The following is a 16,441-nucleotide window of genomic DNA, read 5'->3' as shown; positions in this document are numbered from 1 at the left end:
CTTTACTATTAGTTTCTCACATTATGACAGCTGTGGGATATTAGTGTTTTATATCCTTCATGCTTTCTATCTGATAATTGTTGTGGTTTGCAATTGTTTAGGGTACATTTGTGATAAGAATGTTATCTATAACAATACATTTCTTATCTGTGACTGGCAACAGGGGAAACAGGGGAACAGGGGGGAAAATATAACATTAAAGCTAAGAAACTCACCAGTAGTAGCCACTTGCCTTTTGGCACAACAGCGCTCAGTGTTGTGCCCCATAGGTGTTGCTGCCAGCACAGTGAAAGTTTGAAGGTGAGTTTGGCCCACTGTCTTCATGAAGTGTATCTGGAAATAGGAAGAGAAAGAGGATAATTACAGTGCTCTAATTTAGAAATAAGAGATGTTTACTTATGTTCACAATGTGGGATAACCAAAACTTGCTTCATTCTGCCTCTGCCTGATTCTTGGCCTGTAAAACTGAACCTAGTTGATGGTTTGACCTCATAATCATTATTTATAATATAACCTATAATAAAGAGAGTTGGTTAAAATGATTCACATAAGTGAGCATTTTCTTTTAGGTGACCTCATAATGGGTACCGGGCCTCTGTGTAGCAGAGTCACAGCCCTGCTAGTGACCTTCCTGACCCTGATGGCACTAGCAGGGGTCACTGCTGAGGTAAGGTGCTATGCCTGCAACACATCTCCGCACTAACGTGCTACAATACTCAGCACAGCTTATTTCTCATGACTTGGCAGACTACATCAAATACTTTCAGTTCAGTTAAGTAGAATCAAACTTAAATAAAAGTGCAAGTACCATATCCCTCGGAAGAGCAACCCAAGTACAGCTTTAGTCTTGATGTCCTCTTGAAATTGAAGTTGCCTCAATGGCTGTAGGATTTTTAAAAGTTCAGGGGGAAGAGAGAGAGAGAGGGGACTTGCTGTAACACAATTTATACATATACCAGGAAGACAAGGGCAGCCAGGAGAGGAGATTCACCATTGACTATGACAACAACCAGTTCTTGAAGGATGGCATGCCCTTCCGCTATGTGTCTGGCTCCATCCACTACTTCCGTGTGCTGCCGTCAGAGTGGAGGGACAGACTTAGGAAGCTGCGCATGGCTGGATTCAACGCCTTGACAACGTGAGTCACTCCTGGCACACTTTAGACACAACATTTGTCTTCTGTTGGCTTTGAAATATGTATGGAATTAATACTGTTATATTATTTGTATATAAAACCTTTTAAAAATCATCTTTGTTTCTGCTTTTACAATGTACTAAATGAAATACCTACATTTTCTATGTGTTTCTGATATTTTTGGTGTATTACTCACCCCAAATGAGTGCACAGGTTGTCCTCATATCTGGCAGGTATGTGGAGTGGTCCAGTCATGAGCCTGAGGCGGGAGTGTATGACTTCTCTGGAATCAATGACCTGACACACTTCCTCACCATTGCTCAGGAGGAGGACTTGCTTGTCATCCTTCGTCCTGGACCCTACATTGATGCTGAGAGAGATATGGTGAGGGATCATGGCCCATGGATGCATTTACTACATGGCTTCATGATACAACTAGTGAGTGTTGTGGGTGACTTGCAAGGCTTCTCACTGTTTGTTCTGTTCACCAGGGTGGGCTGCCTTACTGGCTACTCAATAAGAACCCAGATATGAAGCTCAGGACCTCCGACCCAAGTGAGTGGGCAGCTGTACTGTGGTGGATGGTGGGTGGTGAGTGAGGGTGGTGTGATGGAATGTTATAAGTAGAAGGGAGCATTGAATACAACAAGTGGTATGACTGTCATGGTAATAGAGTAAGTGATAGTGGTGGTATTAGTGTTTCATGTTGGATGTTTATTATTGAACTAGATCATGAGGTTTCACAAATATACAACAAAGATACAAAAAATTTTAAAGTTGAGTAAGCATTGCAGGTGATCGGAGAAAGCAATACATTTCCTGTCTCTCCATGGTCTGTTGAGACTCACTCATTTATTAATTTTTTACTGTGTTGGTTCTATAATTCATTGAATCTTAGAGTACATGGATAGGCACATTGTACAAGTCACTACCTGTTTTGTTGATGGTTCCTCCTGTCAGCCTACCTGAAGTACGTGGACATCTGGTTTAGGGACGTCCTGCTGCCCAAAGTGAAGCCGCTGCTCTACGAGAATGGCGGCCCAATCATCATGCTGCAGGTGAAGCTCATGTGTCCGGCCTCATCACTTTGGGTTGTGTCACTGTAGTTGTCTTGCATTAAGTAACATTAGTAGTGGCAAGGAAAAGCTTGAAAATGATGAAAAGTCTGTTTGCCTAGGAAGACATAAATGTGATCACTGAAGGGATAGTCACTTCTGAGGGAACAAGGTATTCAGATCACTTTTATGTTAAAGGCACAACATAAAATATAGTAAAAAGAATTGTACAATGGGGTACTTGGTGACTACTACTTAAAGAGTGAGCTTGGAGGAACAAACAAAGAAAACAAATGCCACTAGTAATGTTGGGCTTTAAAAGACAGATAATTGTGTGTATTATTTATGTGGGCTGCACAAATAAAGGGGTGGATAGCACAACATCACTTGACCATTGCTATCAGCTCCTCCTACTCTTGTTCCCCAAAGGTGGGCGTTGCTCTCACCCATGTACAGTCTTGCTATCAGCACACAGATATGATTTTTTGGTGGCATATATGCTCATTGTCTCTACTGACATAGCAACATGATGTGATGCATTGCAAAGATGTGTTGATTATTTCATGTCAGGCATTTCAGCACAGCATAATCAATTGAACATAAAAAAATGATAAATTACACATCCTTTCTTTCAATGTCTTTCAATCCCTCCTTATTTCTACTTGTCTTGCCTCCTTGCCTCTTGTCCTGTGTCTTACTGCTTCCCCTTTGTCTTCTTTCTGAGTGCACCAGGTGGAGAATGAATATGGATATCAACCTGAGTGTGACTTTGCCTACACAAGTCACCTTCGAGACCTGATGGTTGAGAGCTTAGGGAAGGGACCTGTGTTGTTCACCACTGATGGGGATGAGGTGGATGACCTCAAGTGTGGCAAGATCCCAGAGGTGTATGCCACTGTTGACTTTGGCTCAAGTAAGGCAGAAGATGGCATAAGTGTTTGCTCATCTCTTGGTGTTTATTATAAGTTCTTTGTATCTATGGCAGACTCTTTGGTATGCTAAGCCTCTCCTGTTAAGGTAAGCTACTTCTTTGTTATTCTTTGCAGGCACAAATGTAACAGAGGCTTTTGGGGCCATGAGGCTGTTTGAGCCACGAGGGCCACTGGTCAACTCTGAGTACTACCCTGGCTGGCTGGACTATTGGAGTGTTCCTCACAGTACTGTCAAGGCTGAGGTGAGTCTTGTCCATCTTCCTTGTCTCTACAGTATACAGAGGTCCTTCTGTATACTGCATTTAAAAATCTAACCATCTGTATACAAGGCCAATCTCTGTGAATGGGAGTATTCAATACAAAGTGTCTATACACACACACACACACACACACACACACACAAACTGGTTAAGTTTTTCCTTCTCCTGCAGAAGGTGGCAAGCAATCTGGATGAGATGCTGGCCCTCAATGCCTCTGTCAATGTATACGTTTTCCATGGTGGCACTTCCTTTGGATTCACTGCAGGTACACAATTTGTTTCTTAGTATACTTAAGCACTCTTGTTTACATCATATATCTTGTCACTCAGTAAGAATTTTCTTTTCATCTCCCTTCTGACTTCAACATAGGGTCTGACTTTGAAAACCGGTTCATGCCATGTCCCACATCCTATGACTACGACGCCCCACTCTCTGAGGCTGGCGACCCCACAGAGAAATACTGGGTTCTCCGCAATGTGACTGGCAAGGTGACTTAGCCATAGAGCATTACATGTTTAGTGATATTATAAAATACAGATGTGTATTATAGCAGGCTTGTGGATCCTTACACAATTTGCTGTTATTGAATGGTAATACTGATATGAAGAATACTTTGTAGCCTATAAGATGGTGTTAAGTTTGTATTGTGTTCCTCATCAGTAAGTCTCTTATTCCTGCCTTCCAGTATCTGCCTCTACCCCCTGGGGAGGTGCCTCCAGCCTCCCCCAAGTTTGGGTATGGCAAGGTGAGCCTGGCGCCCACAGGGAGTGTGTTCCAGATGGCTGACCTCCTCCAGAAGGTCACCAACAAGTGGCCTCTCACCTTTGAGGAGCTACTGGTCCCCAATGGCATTGTGGTGTACCAGACTGTGCTGCCTTTCCGTATAGTGAGTTCTTCCCTCCCTGTGGTGTATGAGTGTGTGTATAACACAGGCTAGCTGCTGACCTTGTGGTGTGTGAGGCTGAATTGTGTGTGTGTGTGTGTGTGTGTGTGTGTGTGTGTGTGTGTGTGTGTGTATAACACAGACCAGCTGCTGATCTCCTTGTGGTGTGTGAGGCTAGAGTGTGTGTATAACACAGGCCAGCTGCTGACCTTGTGGTGTGTGAGGCTGGATTGTGTGTGTGTGTGTGTGTAACACAGACCAGCTGCTGACCTTGTGGTGTGTGAGGCTGGAGTGTGTGAGTGTGTGTATAACACAGGCCAGTTGTTGACCTCCTTGTGTGTAAGGCTGGAGTGTGTGAGTGTGTGTATAACACAGGCCAGTTGCTGACTGAGTCTTCAATACTGCTGGTTCAGCAAAGAGTGGTCAGAGATCCACCAAGACCAGTCAGACCTTAGTGTCAAATCTTCACAACCACTCATGATGCAATCTGCTTACTTTGATTCACCACCTTCACTTTTCTCTCTTCCCTCCACCTTCTCCCAGGCTGACCCAGCTCGCTTGACCCTGGGTGACATCCATGACCGAGGCTATGTGTTTGTGGACACAGAATTTGCTGGGATGGTTAGCCGAGAGCAGGACATGTATGACCTGGCCATCTATGCCCGCCCCAACCAGACCATTACCATTGTTGTGGAGAGTCAGGGCCGTGTCTGTTATGGCCATCAGATCAATGACTTCAAGGTAACTGTGTTGAAGAAAATAATGGGAAACTGGGGCCTGTTTTATAAAGAAAGGCATGGTTTTCCATGCCTTTCTTCTGGAAAGCGCACTGAAATGACTTGAGGTGACAAAAGCACTTCTGCATGACTTTATCAAAGCACAACTGTCCTGTGACTCTCTCAGGGCATCACCACCAATGTGACGCTGAGCGACCACACTCTGGAGGGCTGGACCATGACCCCACTGCCCATCACCCACACCTCTCGCCTGCAGAATGCTCTCACCCGCCTACATAGCTGGGCTGTGGCCCAGAACATACCACCACTTGGCTTACTGGGCACTAACAAGGGTGGCATGACTTTCTTCAGTGGATCCTTCCAGGTCCCAGGGGACTCCTCACACCCAAGGGACACTTTCCTCAGGCTGGATGGCTGGAACAAGGTGAGGCTCCAGTTGCAGTGTCTCTTGTTCTATGAGCAGCATGCTCATTATGGTGATACAAACAGTGTTACTGATGCATTCACATTCAGACTGCTCTAGGTAAAGATAAATCTCTGGCCTTCAGGGCGTGGCTTGGGTCAATGACTTCTGCCTGGGACGATACTGGCCTGAGGTTGGGCCTCAGGTGACGCTGTATGTGCCTCGAGGAGTGTTGCACCAAGGCACCAACACCCTGCTGCTGCTGGAGCAGGAGTCTGCCCCATGCCTCACACCAGACACCTGCCATGCCACCTTGCAGGAGACCAACATCATTGATGGCCCCACCCCTCTGTGATCCCAGCACTTCCTTCCTTACCTGACTGCATAGCCTGCATGCAAAACCTCAATGTGGAATTTTATACTTATAAACACTGCACACTTTACACACAGATTTTTGTTTCAGATACTAGTCAGACAGAAAAGGGTTCTTCAATAATTGTAACTATGGCTGTTATAATTGGGTTTTCATCTTTTCAAACTCTGTAGTTGTAACTCCTTTAGCTGAGTGGTTAGAGGGCTGCATTTGTAGCTGTGAGATGTTGGAATTGGACTCCAAAATGTAGTACTTTAAGACAATTTCTATATCAGTTTTATTGATTTAGTTTCTCAGATAAAACTTACATTTATCACAATAAATGGTGTGATTTTTCCACTGGATTTAATTTGATGTATAACTTCCTCTAATCAGGTAATGTGCCATGCTAGCCTGGACATAAAAAGGCCTTGTTTATGAAGTCACATAATTGGCAATTAACCCTGTGTCTTTTCAAGTTCCATACTTCCTCACTCAATGACTGTTACAACTGTACCAGCATACTGGTGAATGAGTGACATGGCTTATACCTCTCCCATCTTGCCGATCTGCTCAGTGCAACCTGTTAAAGTTATAAGAAATACTTGTCTGTTTAGTATGTTTTACAACAGATAAGTTTCGGTTCATAGCTGCAAAAGAAAATAGTTTCGGAGAGAGAGAGAGAGAGAGAGAGAGAGTGATGGTACGGTGATTGGAGTGGCAATAATAACGATGATGATGATAATGATAAGAGATGCTGCTGCTGATGATGACAGTGAAATGAGATGAGATTATGATTATGAGATGAGGTGAGATATTACTGATGCTAATGATGAGATGAGATGCTGGTGATGTGATGAGATGAGATGCTGCTCATGCTGATGATGATAACACACTAACTCGAACTTCCCAACATGTAAAATATATGCCATAAATAGCATCCTAATTTCACCCCACCATTTCCACTACATAGCCCAGACATGCAGCGAGAGGCAAATAACACACAACATAATATTGACATGCTGATGGACTCGAGGATGCTGATGAAGACGATGATAATGGGAGATGTTTAACCGCCGAGTCCTGTCTTCACATCGGGACGTCTTTGATCTGGAGGTAAAGGTAAACACTGCTGCTATTACTATAGCTGCTGCTGCTGCTGCTGCTACTCAGGAATTGGTAGAGAATAAGCACACAGACGAAGCCACAATAAGCCAGCACACGCCTATTCTTGGTATATCGTGTACAATACAGGGAAACCCGTGTCTGTTCGTCATTCCTGCCTCTACTGTTGTCTGACATTCTCTCAAAGATCTCTGTCGGCGCTGCACTAACAACCTTATTCTATCCCACGCAGCTTCCTCAGTGAGAAGGATTTATTTATTTATTTATGTTGTCAAGGAAAAACTGTTTATCCTAATCTTAGTAACTTCTACCAGCGGGAATCGGTTTTAGTAAATTTATATTTTTCACCGGTCTAACAATTTCAGACCAGACTTTATTTTTCTGGTAGAATTTTATGTGTTTTGAATGAATCTAGTAACTGTCTGTCGCAAATATTTTTTTTCATATATACCCATATATATACCACATATACACATAAACAAGCAGAAATTCATAAAAATAAATATTAGCTAACCTAACCTAATTAAATCTAACTTAACCTCCCTTAAAGGTAAATTTAATAAAAATCAATATCTCAGGAATTAACAATTTGCGTCAATAAAGATACACACCACTGTGTTATGGCTGACCCAAGTACTTCCCTGAGAAAAATGTTTTTTTTTTTTTTTTTTTTTTTTTTTGCCGTGAAATGGGTGCATTTGCATAATAATACCAAATTTTGTTCGTATTATTTTGTTCATAATCATCATCATCGTATCTCACATCCTCATCTGTCCTGTACCTTACTGACCTCAATATCTATGATCTGAGTGTGTTCTCTTTGGTATATTGCTGTAAAGTGTGTTAGTTAGTGAATGTAACCACTGCATACTCTAGGAAACCTGCCACTACACAACAAACACCATGCAAAGGTTTCCCTGTTTACAGCGAGGCGGAGACGGCAGCCACACCATGCGGGGACTCTGGTGGCCTGTTGCTCACCAGCTCCTAAAACAGGCAGCAACAGTGACCTTGCCTCGCAGATTTCTACCTGAAGGTGTGTATCACTTCTGGGACAAATTGACTTTAACTTCTACAATACAGTGATCCATATTCATCATGTAATAGTCACTGATCATATTGGTCCAAAGTTTACATATGCTTTTCCTGTCTTCTCTTCCTTCTTGTCTCTTGCTTGCTCTTCTTGACAAAGCACGAAGACGTTTCTACAAGAATGTGACAGTGGCAGGGAACGGAGGCATCTATGAAGTGAACTTGGATCTCCATAAGCTCAAAACTCCAAAAGGACACACCTTACAGGCAGGTTGTGATAGTTTTGCTGTGGAAGACAACTGTATATTTGCTGTTTTAGTGTCAGACTTTGTGATCAAAAGCAAAGTGACGTTTTGGATTCTGTCAGCTAATTAATTCTTTTCCTAGAATTATGTAATCATTTGAAGCTGTAGTCTTACCATGGACAAAATAAATCATATGGTAACATGTGACTACCCAAGTGAAGAGCTGTGTCTCTTAGCCATGCCTGTGATTAAAGCTGTTCTTTTCAGTCTCTTTCCATCTGTGAGTCTTTCATGTTTTTCATTCCTCACTTAAATCTGTGCCTCACATGTGGCTTATTACTCATGGTTCACTGTTATTTGCCTCTCAGATTCCTAACTATGGCCTCGCCCTGGCTGTGGCACAAGAATGGGCGGTCACTAAAGACAAGATTGTTCCCAGCCTTATGCATCTGGTAAGTCTGGGAGTTAAGTGATGTGATTTATTAAAATGAAGGTGATTGGTGGTGGTTTGATTTGATTATCTTATTCTCCCTCTGTTCCAGACTGGCCTGTCCTACACTGTGATTGACAATCCAAACCATGAGACCAAGTGGGACACAGTCCACAAGACGCTGGAGTACCTGGACACTGACACTCTCCTGTTCCGAGAGGACGTATGTACAAGGAAATGAGCATTTATGGCTATATCCATTCTATTTTATCTAGTTTTGAAATAAGTTGCTACAGAAATAGTGTTGCAAAGATTCCATCACTTGGTCCCTTGTTTCAGCAGGGTGAGGAGCTGAACACACTTCAAGCCAAGGAATGGGGCCCAATCTTGGAATGGTTTAACAAAAAATTTGATGCAGACATTAAGCCATGCCCTGGGCTCTTTGGAGCAGACATTCCTGACCCAGTCAGGGAAACCATTAGGCGGTACCTTCTTTCCTATGATATGTGGGCAGTCAATGGTGAGGATCTTGATGTGTCCTCTAGCAAAAGTCTTATGCTATGCTTCATTTGGCACATGGATAAGAAACCTAACAAAAAAAAAAAAAAATAAATAAATAAATAAATAAATAAAAAAAATAAAATAAAACAAAACTATAATAAATAGATAAATATATAATATAAAATAAAAATAAAAATAAAATAAGGAATCATGAGATTCTTTCATATTGGCTAGCCGATCACCTGAGTAACCTTATTTGTCCTTCTAGGTTTCCTATATGGGGTGGAAGCATTGAAGTCTGTCATCCTCACCATTGCTGCTGCAGAACGCAAGATTACGGCAGAAAAAGCTAGCTTTCTTTCAAGACTAGAACTAGAATATCAGGTAACTTAAAAATATGCTGGAAATCATGTTTTGTAATGTTGCCATCACTCTATCTTCATTCCCATTGACTTTCGTTTTCCCCATTCTCTAGTCATCAGACATGCCAGCCACCACCATTCATCCCCCTTGCCTTTCTACTCCACCACCACCACAACACCCAACACCCAACTACTGTTCCCTCCACCTTCCCACCTCTGACAAGCCTGGGTGTTGCAGACTTCCCGCTGGGGTTCGGTGGAGTGGGCGCATGACCTGGACAAGCAGGAGGTCCTGGCCAGATTCTCAGCGGCACTCCTGTTCATTCACTTCAACACGTGGCAGGCCACCACCAAGCACAAGTCGAAGTAGTCAATGTGTGCACATCTGTCCTCTCACTCTCATGCAATGTGTATATTAAAAAAGTTGAAGAGCATATTAGATATGTTATTTTTATTTTGCCAACATTTCTTATATAATTAAAGATGTTGACTTAAATTATGACTTTCAATCAACTTTTTATTGATTAAAATATATTAATAATAACAGTTTCAGTTTCTAAATAAATATTACATAATTGTGTGTATTAAACATGTACATATACACACTCAAAACTGAGACATTTGATGAATTGCTAATTTGAAAAGACTTGCTGCAATAAACTCTATACACAAGCACTCACTGCTTCTAATAAAATAAATCTATGAACTCAGGGCAAGAACACACCAGTGTGGCACCAAATAAAAGAAATAAACACTACCAAGGAAAACTTGACTGGCACTGGCAATCACAGGGTCAGAGTTCCTCCACAGGGATATATCACATCGGAAATATTACCTTCTATGTTTGACTAAAGAGGGCCTTTAGAAAACCCAAAACTTACTTTTTAAATGTGCTGAACCTTGGAGAACAGCTAATCATCATCTGCCCTGACCACTGCAGGAGTCGTGTTAAGCTAACACGGGAAGCTTGGGTGAATTATGCATAGGACATCAGCTCAAGGAAAAAGCCACAATAACATAAGGGTTGCTAATGGAAAAAATGTGAAGGAAAACCCAGGGATAAAGTTTTGCAAGTTTTATATATATATATATATATATATATATATATATATATATATATATATATACTAATTTGTGCTTTGTGCAATGGAGGGAAGGAATAGGGGAAGAGAGAAGACATGGCAGAAAGGGAATATTTTGAGCCTACACAGTCCCCTGTCACTCCTATGTGAAGTTACTCTAGTCCTCCACTGTGAAACCTATATAGTTATTATCTAAAAGATATATCTAAGCTCAGAGTTTCCTGCTTGAGAACAGGTTTGTTAAAGTCTGGCTGAGTCAACTTAACACAACACAAGACAGTCCTGGCACAGTTTGACTGTCATGACCATCAACACCTTAAAATAGTGAGGTGATGCTTATCAGATATTTTATAACTATGAGCAGCTCTACTGGAGACATTACTTTTGTTCCTTATTGGCACACACACACGCATGCACACACACACACACACACACACACACACACACACACACACACACACACAGAAGGTCTCACTTATGTCTGGAAGGTCAGTAGTTGTGTTGTTGGACTGTGAGTTGGAGGGGCCTTGAAACTCAAACACTACACAGACAGTAAGTTGTACAGGCTGAAGTTTTTGCCATCATGATAGACTAACAACAAATTATTAACAATCAACATTTTTAAAGTGGTTATGTATTTGTATTAGTTTCCACTTTTATAGCACATCATAAAGATATATTTTCACATCCCTTCTTCCTTTCAAAACCATTTAATTCCTATGTAAATCATGTTACATAATTATAAATAAATATTATTGTTCTATCATTACTATAACAGAGATCACTGCTTGATGAAAGTAAAGAATATACAGTTTGGGCTTCCCCTCCACAAACATTACTAAGTGGATAAAATACTGATAGATTAATACCTAACATCTGCACTGTTGTACCTATGGCCTTGTGCACACTACACATGGGATATTGCACCAAAGAGGTGAAGAAATGAGTCAAGAAGGAGGGGAGAGTAACAATATTATAACTAATCTGTTCACATTCTCTACTGATAACAAAAACTGAGACTCTTTTGGCATTTACATGTCTGTAGCTCTACACACTCAATCCTGTTTGTGCACCAACATGGCAACAAACCTACAACAAACACATGAAGCCTCATGTTGTCAACTAAAATGCATTCATGACACCTTCCTAAAAGCACCCTGTGGTCTGACCTTGACTAGGTGAGGGGCTTCTGGAAATAACAGAATCACCCACCACCTGAGGGCATTCACTGCCTCTGAACCTGATCATTGTCTTCTAGTTCACGGCCACACAATCATAAATACATCACAGCTTGCATAGTTCAACAAGGTGTACATGGGACAGAAAAATTAGGTAGATAAAGAATGTCTGATCAAGTGACAGACACAGAGTAATGTAATGCTGTTGTTGGAAATCAGTGAGGTGAGTTTAAAACAAGAGTGAGATTAAAAATATGCAACTCTTGATGATTGATGAACAAGTTGATGAGTCCTGTCATTTATGTTTTCTTTACTTATAAAGTGTTATCACATGTGTGAGTAATCCTATGCCTTATCATTATTTCATAGAAAGACCTCCCTCTAGTTTCTACAGACTGAACACCGGGAACAGCAGCACACCCAATGCTCTCCACTCAGCAGGAACACTCATTCACTCTCCACACTTTCAAGAAATTTCTTAGATGGAGCCTGTAAAAAAGCAACTAAGTGTGGATGGACATAGGGACAAGCTAGCAGTGGTGTTAATCTACTCTGTTGGCAACTGAAAGATGGTGACTGGTAATGGAGATAAAAGCTACACATGTTTCTAAGACCTTACTATCTACTCTAGGTATGAAGTAAACACTTACATATTCCTACAACCTTACTCCTGATATGTTCCCAAGAAGTAAGGAGGTAGAGTTTTGGTGCATCTTCAGGTGACCCTGAAGTACTTCCTTCCACATGCTAAGAACACAACCATTCGTCTCCTGAACACAAACTTTACTCCTTCCTCTGTACCTGCAGCACTTGCTGTCTCATGCCACCTTTAACAAGATACATAAAAAACAGTTAAAATTAAACCAGGATGATTTAGCAGTTGTGAAATATATGTCCTTACTGCATGAGGCAGGAAAAAATTGAAAAAAAAAAAAGGAAAGAAATCCTATCAAAAATATTTTTCCATAAAATAAACTTGGTAATATCATTCTGGAAAGGATCTACAGCTTTAGGAAATATACTGTTAAACAAATAAATGAAGAAAAGAAGGCACTTACAGAGCCATTCAGCTCACGGCGCAGTCTAACTCTCCATCCTGAGGGAAGCAGTTGAGGGTGGCTGTGGCAGCCCGAATCATGTAGGACATGGTGCCATAGCTGCCAGAGGGGGCACTGTCATAGAAATGTTGACAGATGTATGCTGCGCCTCCACAGGCCAGGCCACCTCCAACACCAGGCTCTCGCTTCTCCCGGGCACAGCACGTTGTTGCGTCTCCGTCTTGTTGTTTCTGTGATTCCATAACAACAATACTGACTGCACTGTTTATCTTTTAACTGACAGCTACTGTATAATTTTGATGACTGTCTTGTGCTTAAACCAAAATTTAACTCAGCTGAATTTAATCTAAGGTACTGCATTTACTTATATAAATACAAAAAAGTTAACACCACAAAGCTACAATTTAAAACCACTGTGCTAATGTTTCTGTCAATCCTATTCAGTACTGTTCCACAAAATAACAAGACTCCAAATAGCTTAACACACCTGGTCTGAGAGGAAGATGTTATTGGCCACGTGCACGATGTCCTGTGCTGACACAATGTCCCCAAGGTAGTCCGTGTTGTGGTACTCCCTCACCAGTGACAGCACCATCAAAGCCTGCACCATGGTGATGATTAGAAAAGGATGTTAACCTTTGTACTTCCCTTAAATCCTTACTATGCTAGAATGTTTTATGTTATGGCTGAGTGACAGAGGAGGGTTGGGATTTCTAGGGCTGAGGAGATGGATGTACACACCTCCACAACCAGCTGCCGGTACTCAGGCTGAGGGATGGTGTTGAGCACTGTCTCCACCTCCAGGGCAAACTTGAGCTCCCCTGCTGTCATCTGTGGAGACACCATTAACAATCAAGACCAAGGCCAAGATCATCAAACTTCAGACAACCATGATGAGCCAGTGTAGTCCTATCAGATAACTGCACAATGCAATAATGAATGTATATATAGTGATACCAACCCTCTCTACCAAGAGAGCAAGTGTTTCATCAACTTGAGATCATGACATATAACAGTAGGAAGCAGCATTATGACTCCAATATGATTAACACCCAGTGATGGCCCCAGAGTCTTACCTCCTGAGTCAGGCTGTGAGGGATCACCTTCCCCTCAATATTGATGCCCTTGCACTGCAATACAGACAATTTATCAAACTTCCTGTCATACAGTTTCCAATCATTTGTCTCTATGATGGGTTTTGCCCCATACTTTTAATTTTTATCATCAGTTTGTCATTATTGTGTATAAAAATCTGCATTCACCGATGATTAAGCAGACAGTTAAAACTCTACCTTGCCGAGAATCTTCCATATCTGTGGGTAGAAGTTCCGTGGCACCCTGTTGAGTGCACCATCCAGCCGGCGCCGCCTAAGCCACTGGCCATGCCGCTCGTCTGGTTCCTCATTCTTCCCTTCAGCTGCTGCTGGCCCCAGGAAACTGCCAATGGTACTTTTCTGCTCCCACAGAGATCGGAACAAGACAGACAGTTAAAGAGGGGACTCAATGAAGCATTACATGATGTTTAGGACTACACAGACTCTTATCTTATACAGTACATGAAAGGGACATCAAACAAGAGATTGTCAATGACTGTAGAGAATGGGGGAGATTCATAAGCTGCCCAAGTTTACAAGGGAAAAATGAAAGATGATGATGAGATGATGAATACATAAAAGGTCTGCTGTGTACATCTGAAGGCCTGGTGTAAACTGCAGCTTCAATGCAGGTGGGACAAGACAGCTTTCTGGTCTAATGGAATTTGGATACAGTCAGCAGTCAGTATCACTGCCTGGGATATGAGTGCACTTTTCCACTCAAGGAGATATGCAGATATTAATTTGGTTGCAGTCAGTGTTTTCCTTCAGTTGTTGTACACTCAAGATTAACATTCAAGGAGCATTGGTACTCTTTGAAAACTAGACTGGAGGGCTGCTATAGTGAGCTACCTAAATACATCAAGGCCATTCATTACAAAGCAAAATTAAGTAAAAATTTACATTATTATATTACAGCACTATTATATTTATTATATTTGTTGTAGAATGGGTCCAAGACTTTGTGTTCTTTTTTAATAAGCTTTTTTTCCTCATGTTTTGAAACTACAAAGCATTCTAAATCCTACACTATTTGAACAGAAGAAACAGAAGTTTTCTTTGCCTTTTCTAATCAATCCTAATGAAAACTTAACTCTAATATTTAGCAAAATAATTTCTGCCGGTGAATAAAACCACAAATAACAATAATGAATACAACAATGACTCACCTTCATAAAAAATGGTAAATATTTTTCAGTGTGTATTACAACAGACTGTTTGGTGTTTACAATGTTAAGAAAGGTACACTGTTCAGTGTCAACAAACCAAGTACAGATGACAATCCCACCAAAAGTGAATGTGGTGTGTCGTGTTTAGATACTCAGAGCATACAGGAGTGAATGTTTTGAGATGAGTAGCAGAGCCACTACATCAAAGGAGTAGAATCACAGCAGTGCAAAAACATAAATAGTAAAACCAGAAATAAGTGCAATATCAAAGCGTGCAAATAAAGAATACACCAAAACCTAAGTCTCCACCAGCATTGTGGAAATATTCAAGGTACTTCAAGATGTTAACTAAATGCTACTGCTTGTAGGTATGAACAAAAGTTACAACTTAAATAAGACAGATGAAAATTAAAATTTATAAAGTAGATGATAAACAAACAAATAATATACAATAAATGATAGTAAATCCACAAATGAAGCACATCTCTGACTGCCACAGCAATATGCATGTGAAGAAGAGCTGACTGATCCAGCATGATGCCAGTTTCCTGTGAGTGGCGGCCTGTGTACCCCTGCACTGGGCCGAGGGAACACAGGATGGGGGCAGCAAGCCTCCTCTCTACTGGTGGCCAGCAGTGTGTTCAGGATACCAGCAGAAGTGCCACACAATACCAATGTTTCAGTTAACAGCTTCAGTAAAAGTTCCATATAGAGCAAAAATAGACTCCTGGTGCACTTTCTTTTTTAGTCTATTGATGTTTTTTTTTTGTTTTCATTATAATAAATGTGTAAAACTTTGTGAATTTTTCTTGCTTAGAAAAATAAATAATTTTCAGTATCTTTTGACATTCAGCCTGGGATGCGGCTAGTTGATGTGTGTACAAATACAAGAGTCCTGTGCTGGTGAGTATAACAAAACTATCAGCAAAGTCTGTGCAGTTTTGGCACTGCAGTATTTCCAACCTCCATGAGCTCTGGTTCATTCCCTTTTGAAAAGCATTCAAGAAGTGAGTTCCATTTAGACATCAGTAATTCCATGCGTAGATTTGTGAATATAAAATACACAATATATGAAGATTATACAAAGTAAATACAGATTAATTGTAATATCAATGTTTCTGGGTAGAAATGGAGGTGGAAAGTTTACTAGTAGATATATACATACATTAATGATGCAGATTTAAATTCCAAACTAGAGTGATTAAGTCACAAGTTATATTTTTCATTTAATAGATGCACTTTCTTGGGTTTTTATATCTTTTTGGGAGAAACATGCAAAAATCTGTTTTGTAATGCAGTATTTTTGAGAGGTAACACCAAGAACTTGAAGGAGGTGATGTCAAAATATTAATGTGGAAACATGTAGCTCAGCATTTCCTATTAAGAGTTTCCATGTGGGTGGTGAAGT

General features: G+C 41.0%; 2 protein-coding genes across 9 annotated transcripts; both read left to right on the top strand.

The window, feature by feature from the left end:
• Positions 1 to 69: 69 nt before the first annotated feature.
• LOC135115259 (beta-galactosidase-like) lies at positions 70 to 6,114 on the top strand. The gene is made up of 14 exons (XM_064031816.1): positions 70 to 300; positions 570 to 667; positions 960 to 1,138; positions 1,369 to 1,519; positions 1,627 to 1,690; positions 2,096 to 2,193; positions 2,923 to 3,103; positions 3,237 to 3,364; positions 3,554 to 3,647; positions 3,752 to 3,870; positions 4,068 to 4,268; positions 4,809 to 5,006; positions 5,169 to 5,426; positions 5,551 to 6,114. Exons 2-14 carry the CDS (start codon positions 581 to 583, stop codon positions 5,758 to 5,760), a joined length of 1,968 nt encoding a protein of 655 aa, XP_063887886.1. The 5' UTR covers positions 70 to 300; positions 570 to 580; the 3' UTR covers positions 5,761 to 6,114.
• Positions 6,115 to 6,715: 601 nt separating this feature from the next.
• Positions 6,716 to 9,948, top strand: LOC135115265 (ATP synthase mitochondrial F1 complex assembly factor 2-like). Of its 8 annotated transcripts, none has more exons than XM_064031831.1 (8): positions 6,716 to 6,873; positions 7,810 to 7,918; positions 8,075 to 8,181; positions 8,528 to 8,611; positions 8,702 to 8,812; positions 8,929 to 9,109; positions 9,359 to 9,474; positions 9,566 to 9,948. In XM_064031831.1, exons 1-8 carry the CDS (start codon positions 6,823 to 6,825, stop codon positions 9,869 to 9,871), a joined length of 1,065 nt encoding a protein of 354 aa, XP_063887901.1. In that variant the 5' UTR covers positions 6,716 to 6,822; the 3' UTR covers positions 9,872 to 9,948. The 8 variants fall into 8 exon arrangements, with proteins under 8 accessions (XP_063887901.1, XP_063887908.1, XP_063887899.1 ...); XM_064031838.1 differs by having other exon boundaries at positions 6,719 to 6,873; positions 8,932 to 9,109; positions 9,691 to 9,948; XM_064031829.1 differs by having other exon boundaries at positions 6,726 to 6,879.
• Positions 9,949 to 16,441: the final 6,493 nt, after the last annotated feature.

The sequence above is a fragment of the Scylla paramamosain genome, chromosome 29 (assembly GCF_035594125.1).
Source record: "Scylla paramamosain isolate STU-SP2022 chromosome 29, ASM3559412v1, whole genome shotgun sequence".
NCBI lineage: Eukaryota > Metazoa > Arthropoda > Malacostraca > Decapoda > Portunidae > Scylla > Scylla paramamosain.
This window is presented reverse-complemented; position numbering and strand designations above follow the sequence as displayed.

What these genes read in the sequence shown, in the direction of transcription:
- LOC135115259 (XM_064031816.1), top strand. Translation starts at nt 581, where the DNA reads ATGGGTACCGGGCCTCTGTGTAGCAGAGTCACAGCCCTGCTAGTGACC. An exon ending in TAGCAGGGGTCACTGCTGAG is followed by an intron (nt 668 to 959) that starts GTAAGGTGCTAT and finishes TACATATACCAG; the next exon opens with GAAGACAAGGGCAGCCAGGA. An exon ending in GCCCAATCATCATGCTGCAG is followed by an intron (nt 2,194 to 2,922) that starts GTGAAGCTCATG and finishes TGAGTGCACCAG; the next exon opens with GTGGAGAATGAATATGGATA.
- LOC135115265 (XM_064031829.1), top strand. Translation starts at nt 6,823, where the DNA reads ATGTTTAACCGCCGAGTCCTGTCTTCACATCGGGACGTCTTTGATCTG. An exon ending in TCGCAGATTTCTACCTGAAG is followed by an intron (nt 7,919 to 8,074) that starts GTGTGTATCACT and finishes TTCTTGACAAAG; the next exon opens with CACGAAGACGTTTCTACAAG. An exon ending in TTCCCAGCCTTATGCATCTG is followed by an intron (nt 8,612 to 8,701) that starts GTAAGTCTGGGA and finishes CCTCTGTTCCAG; the next exon opens with ACTGGCCTGTCCTACACTGT.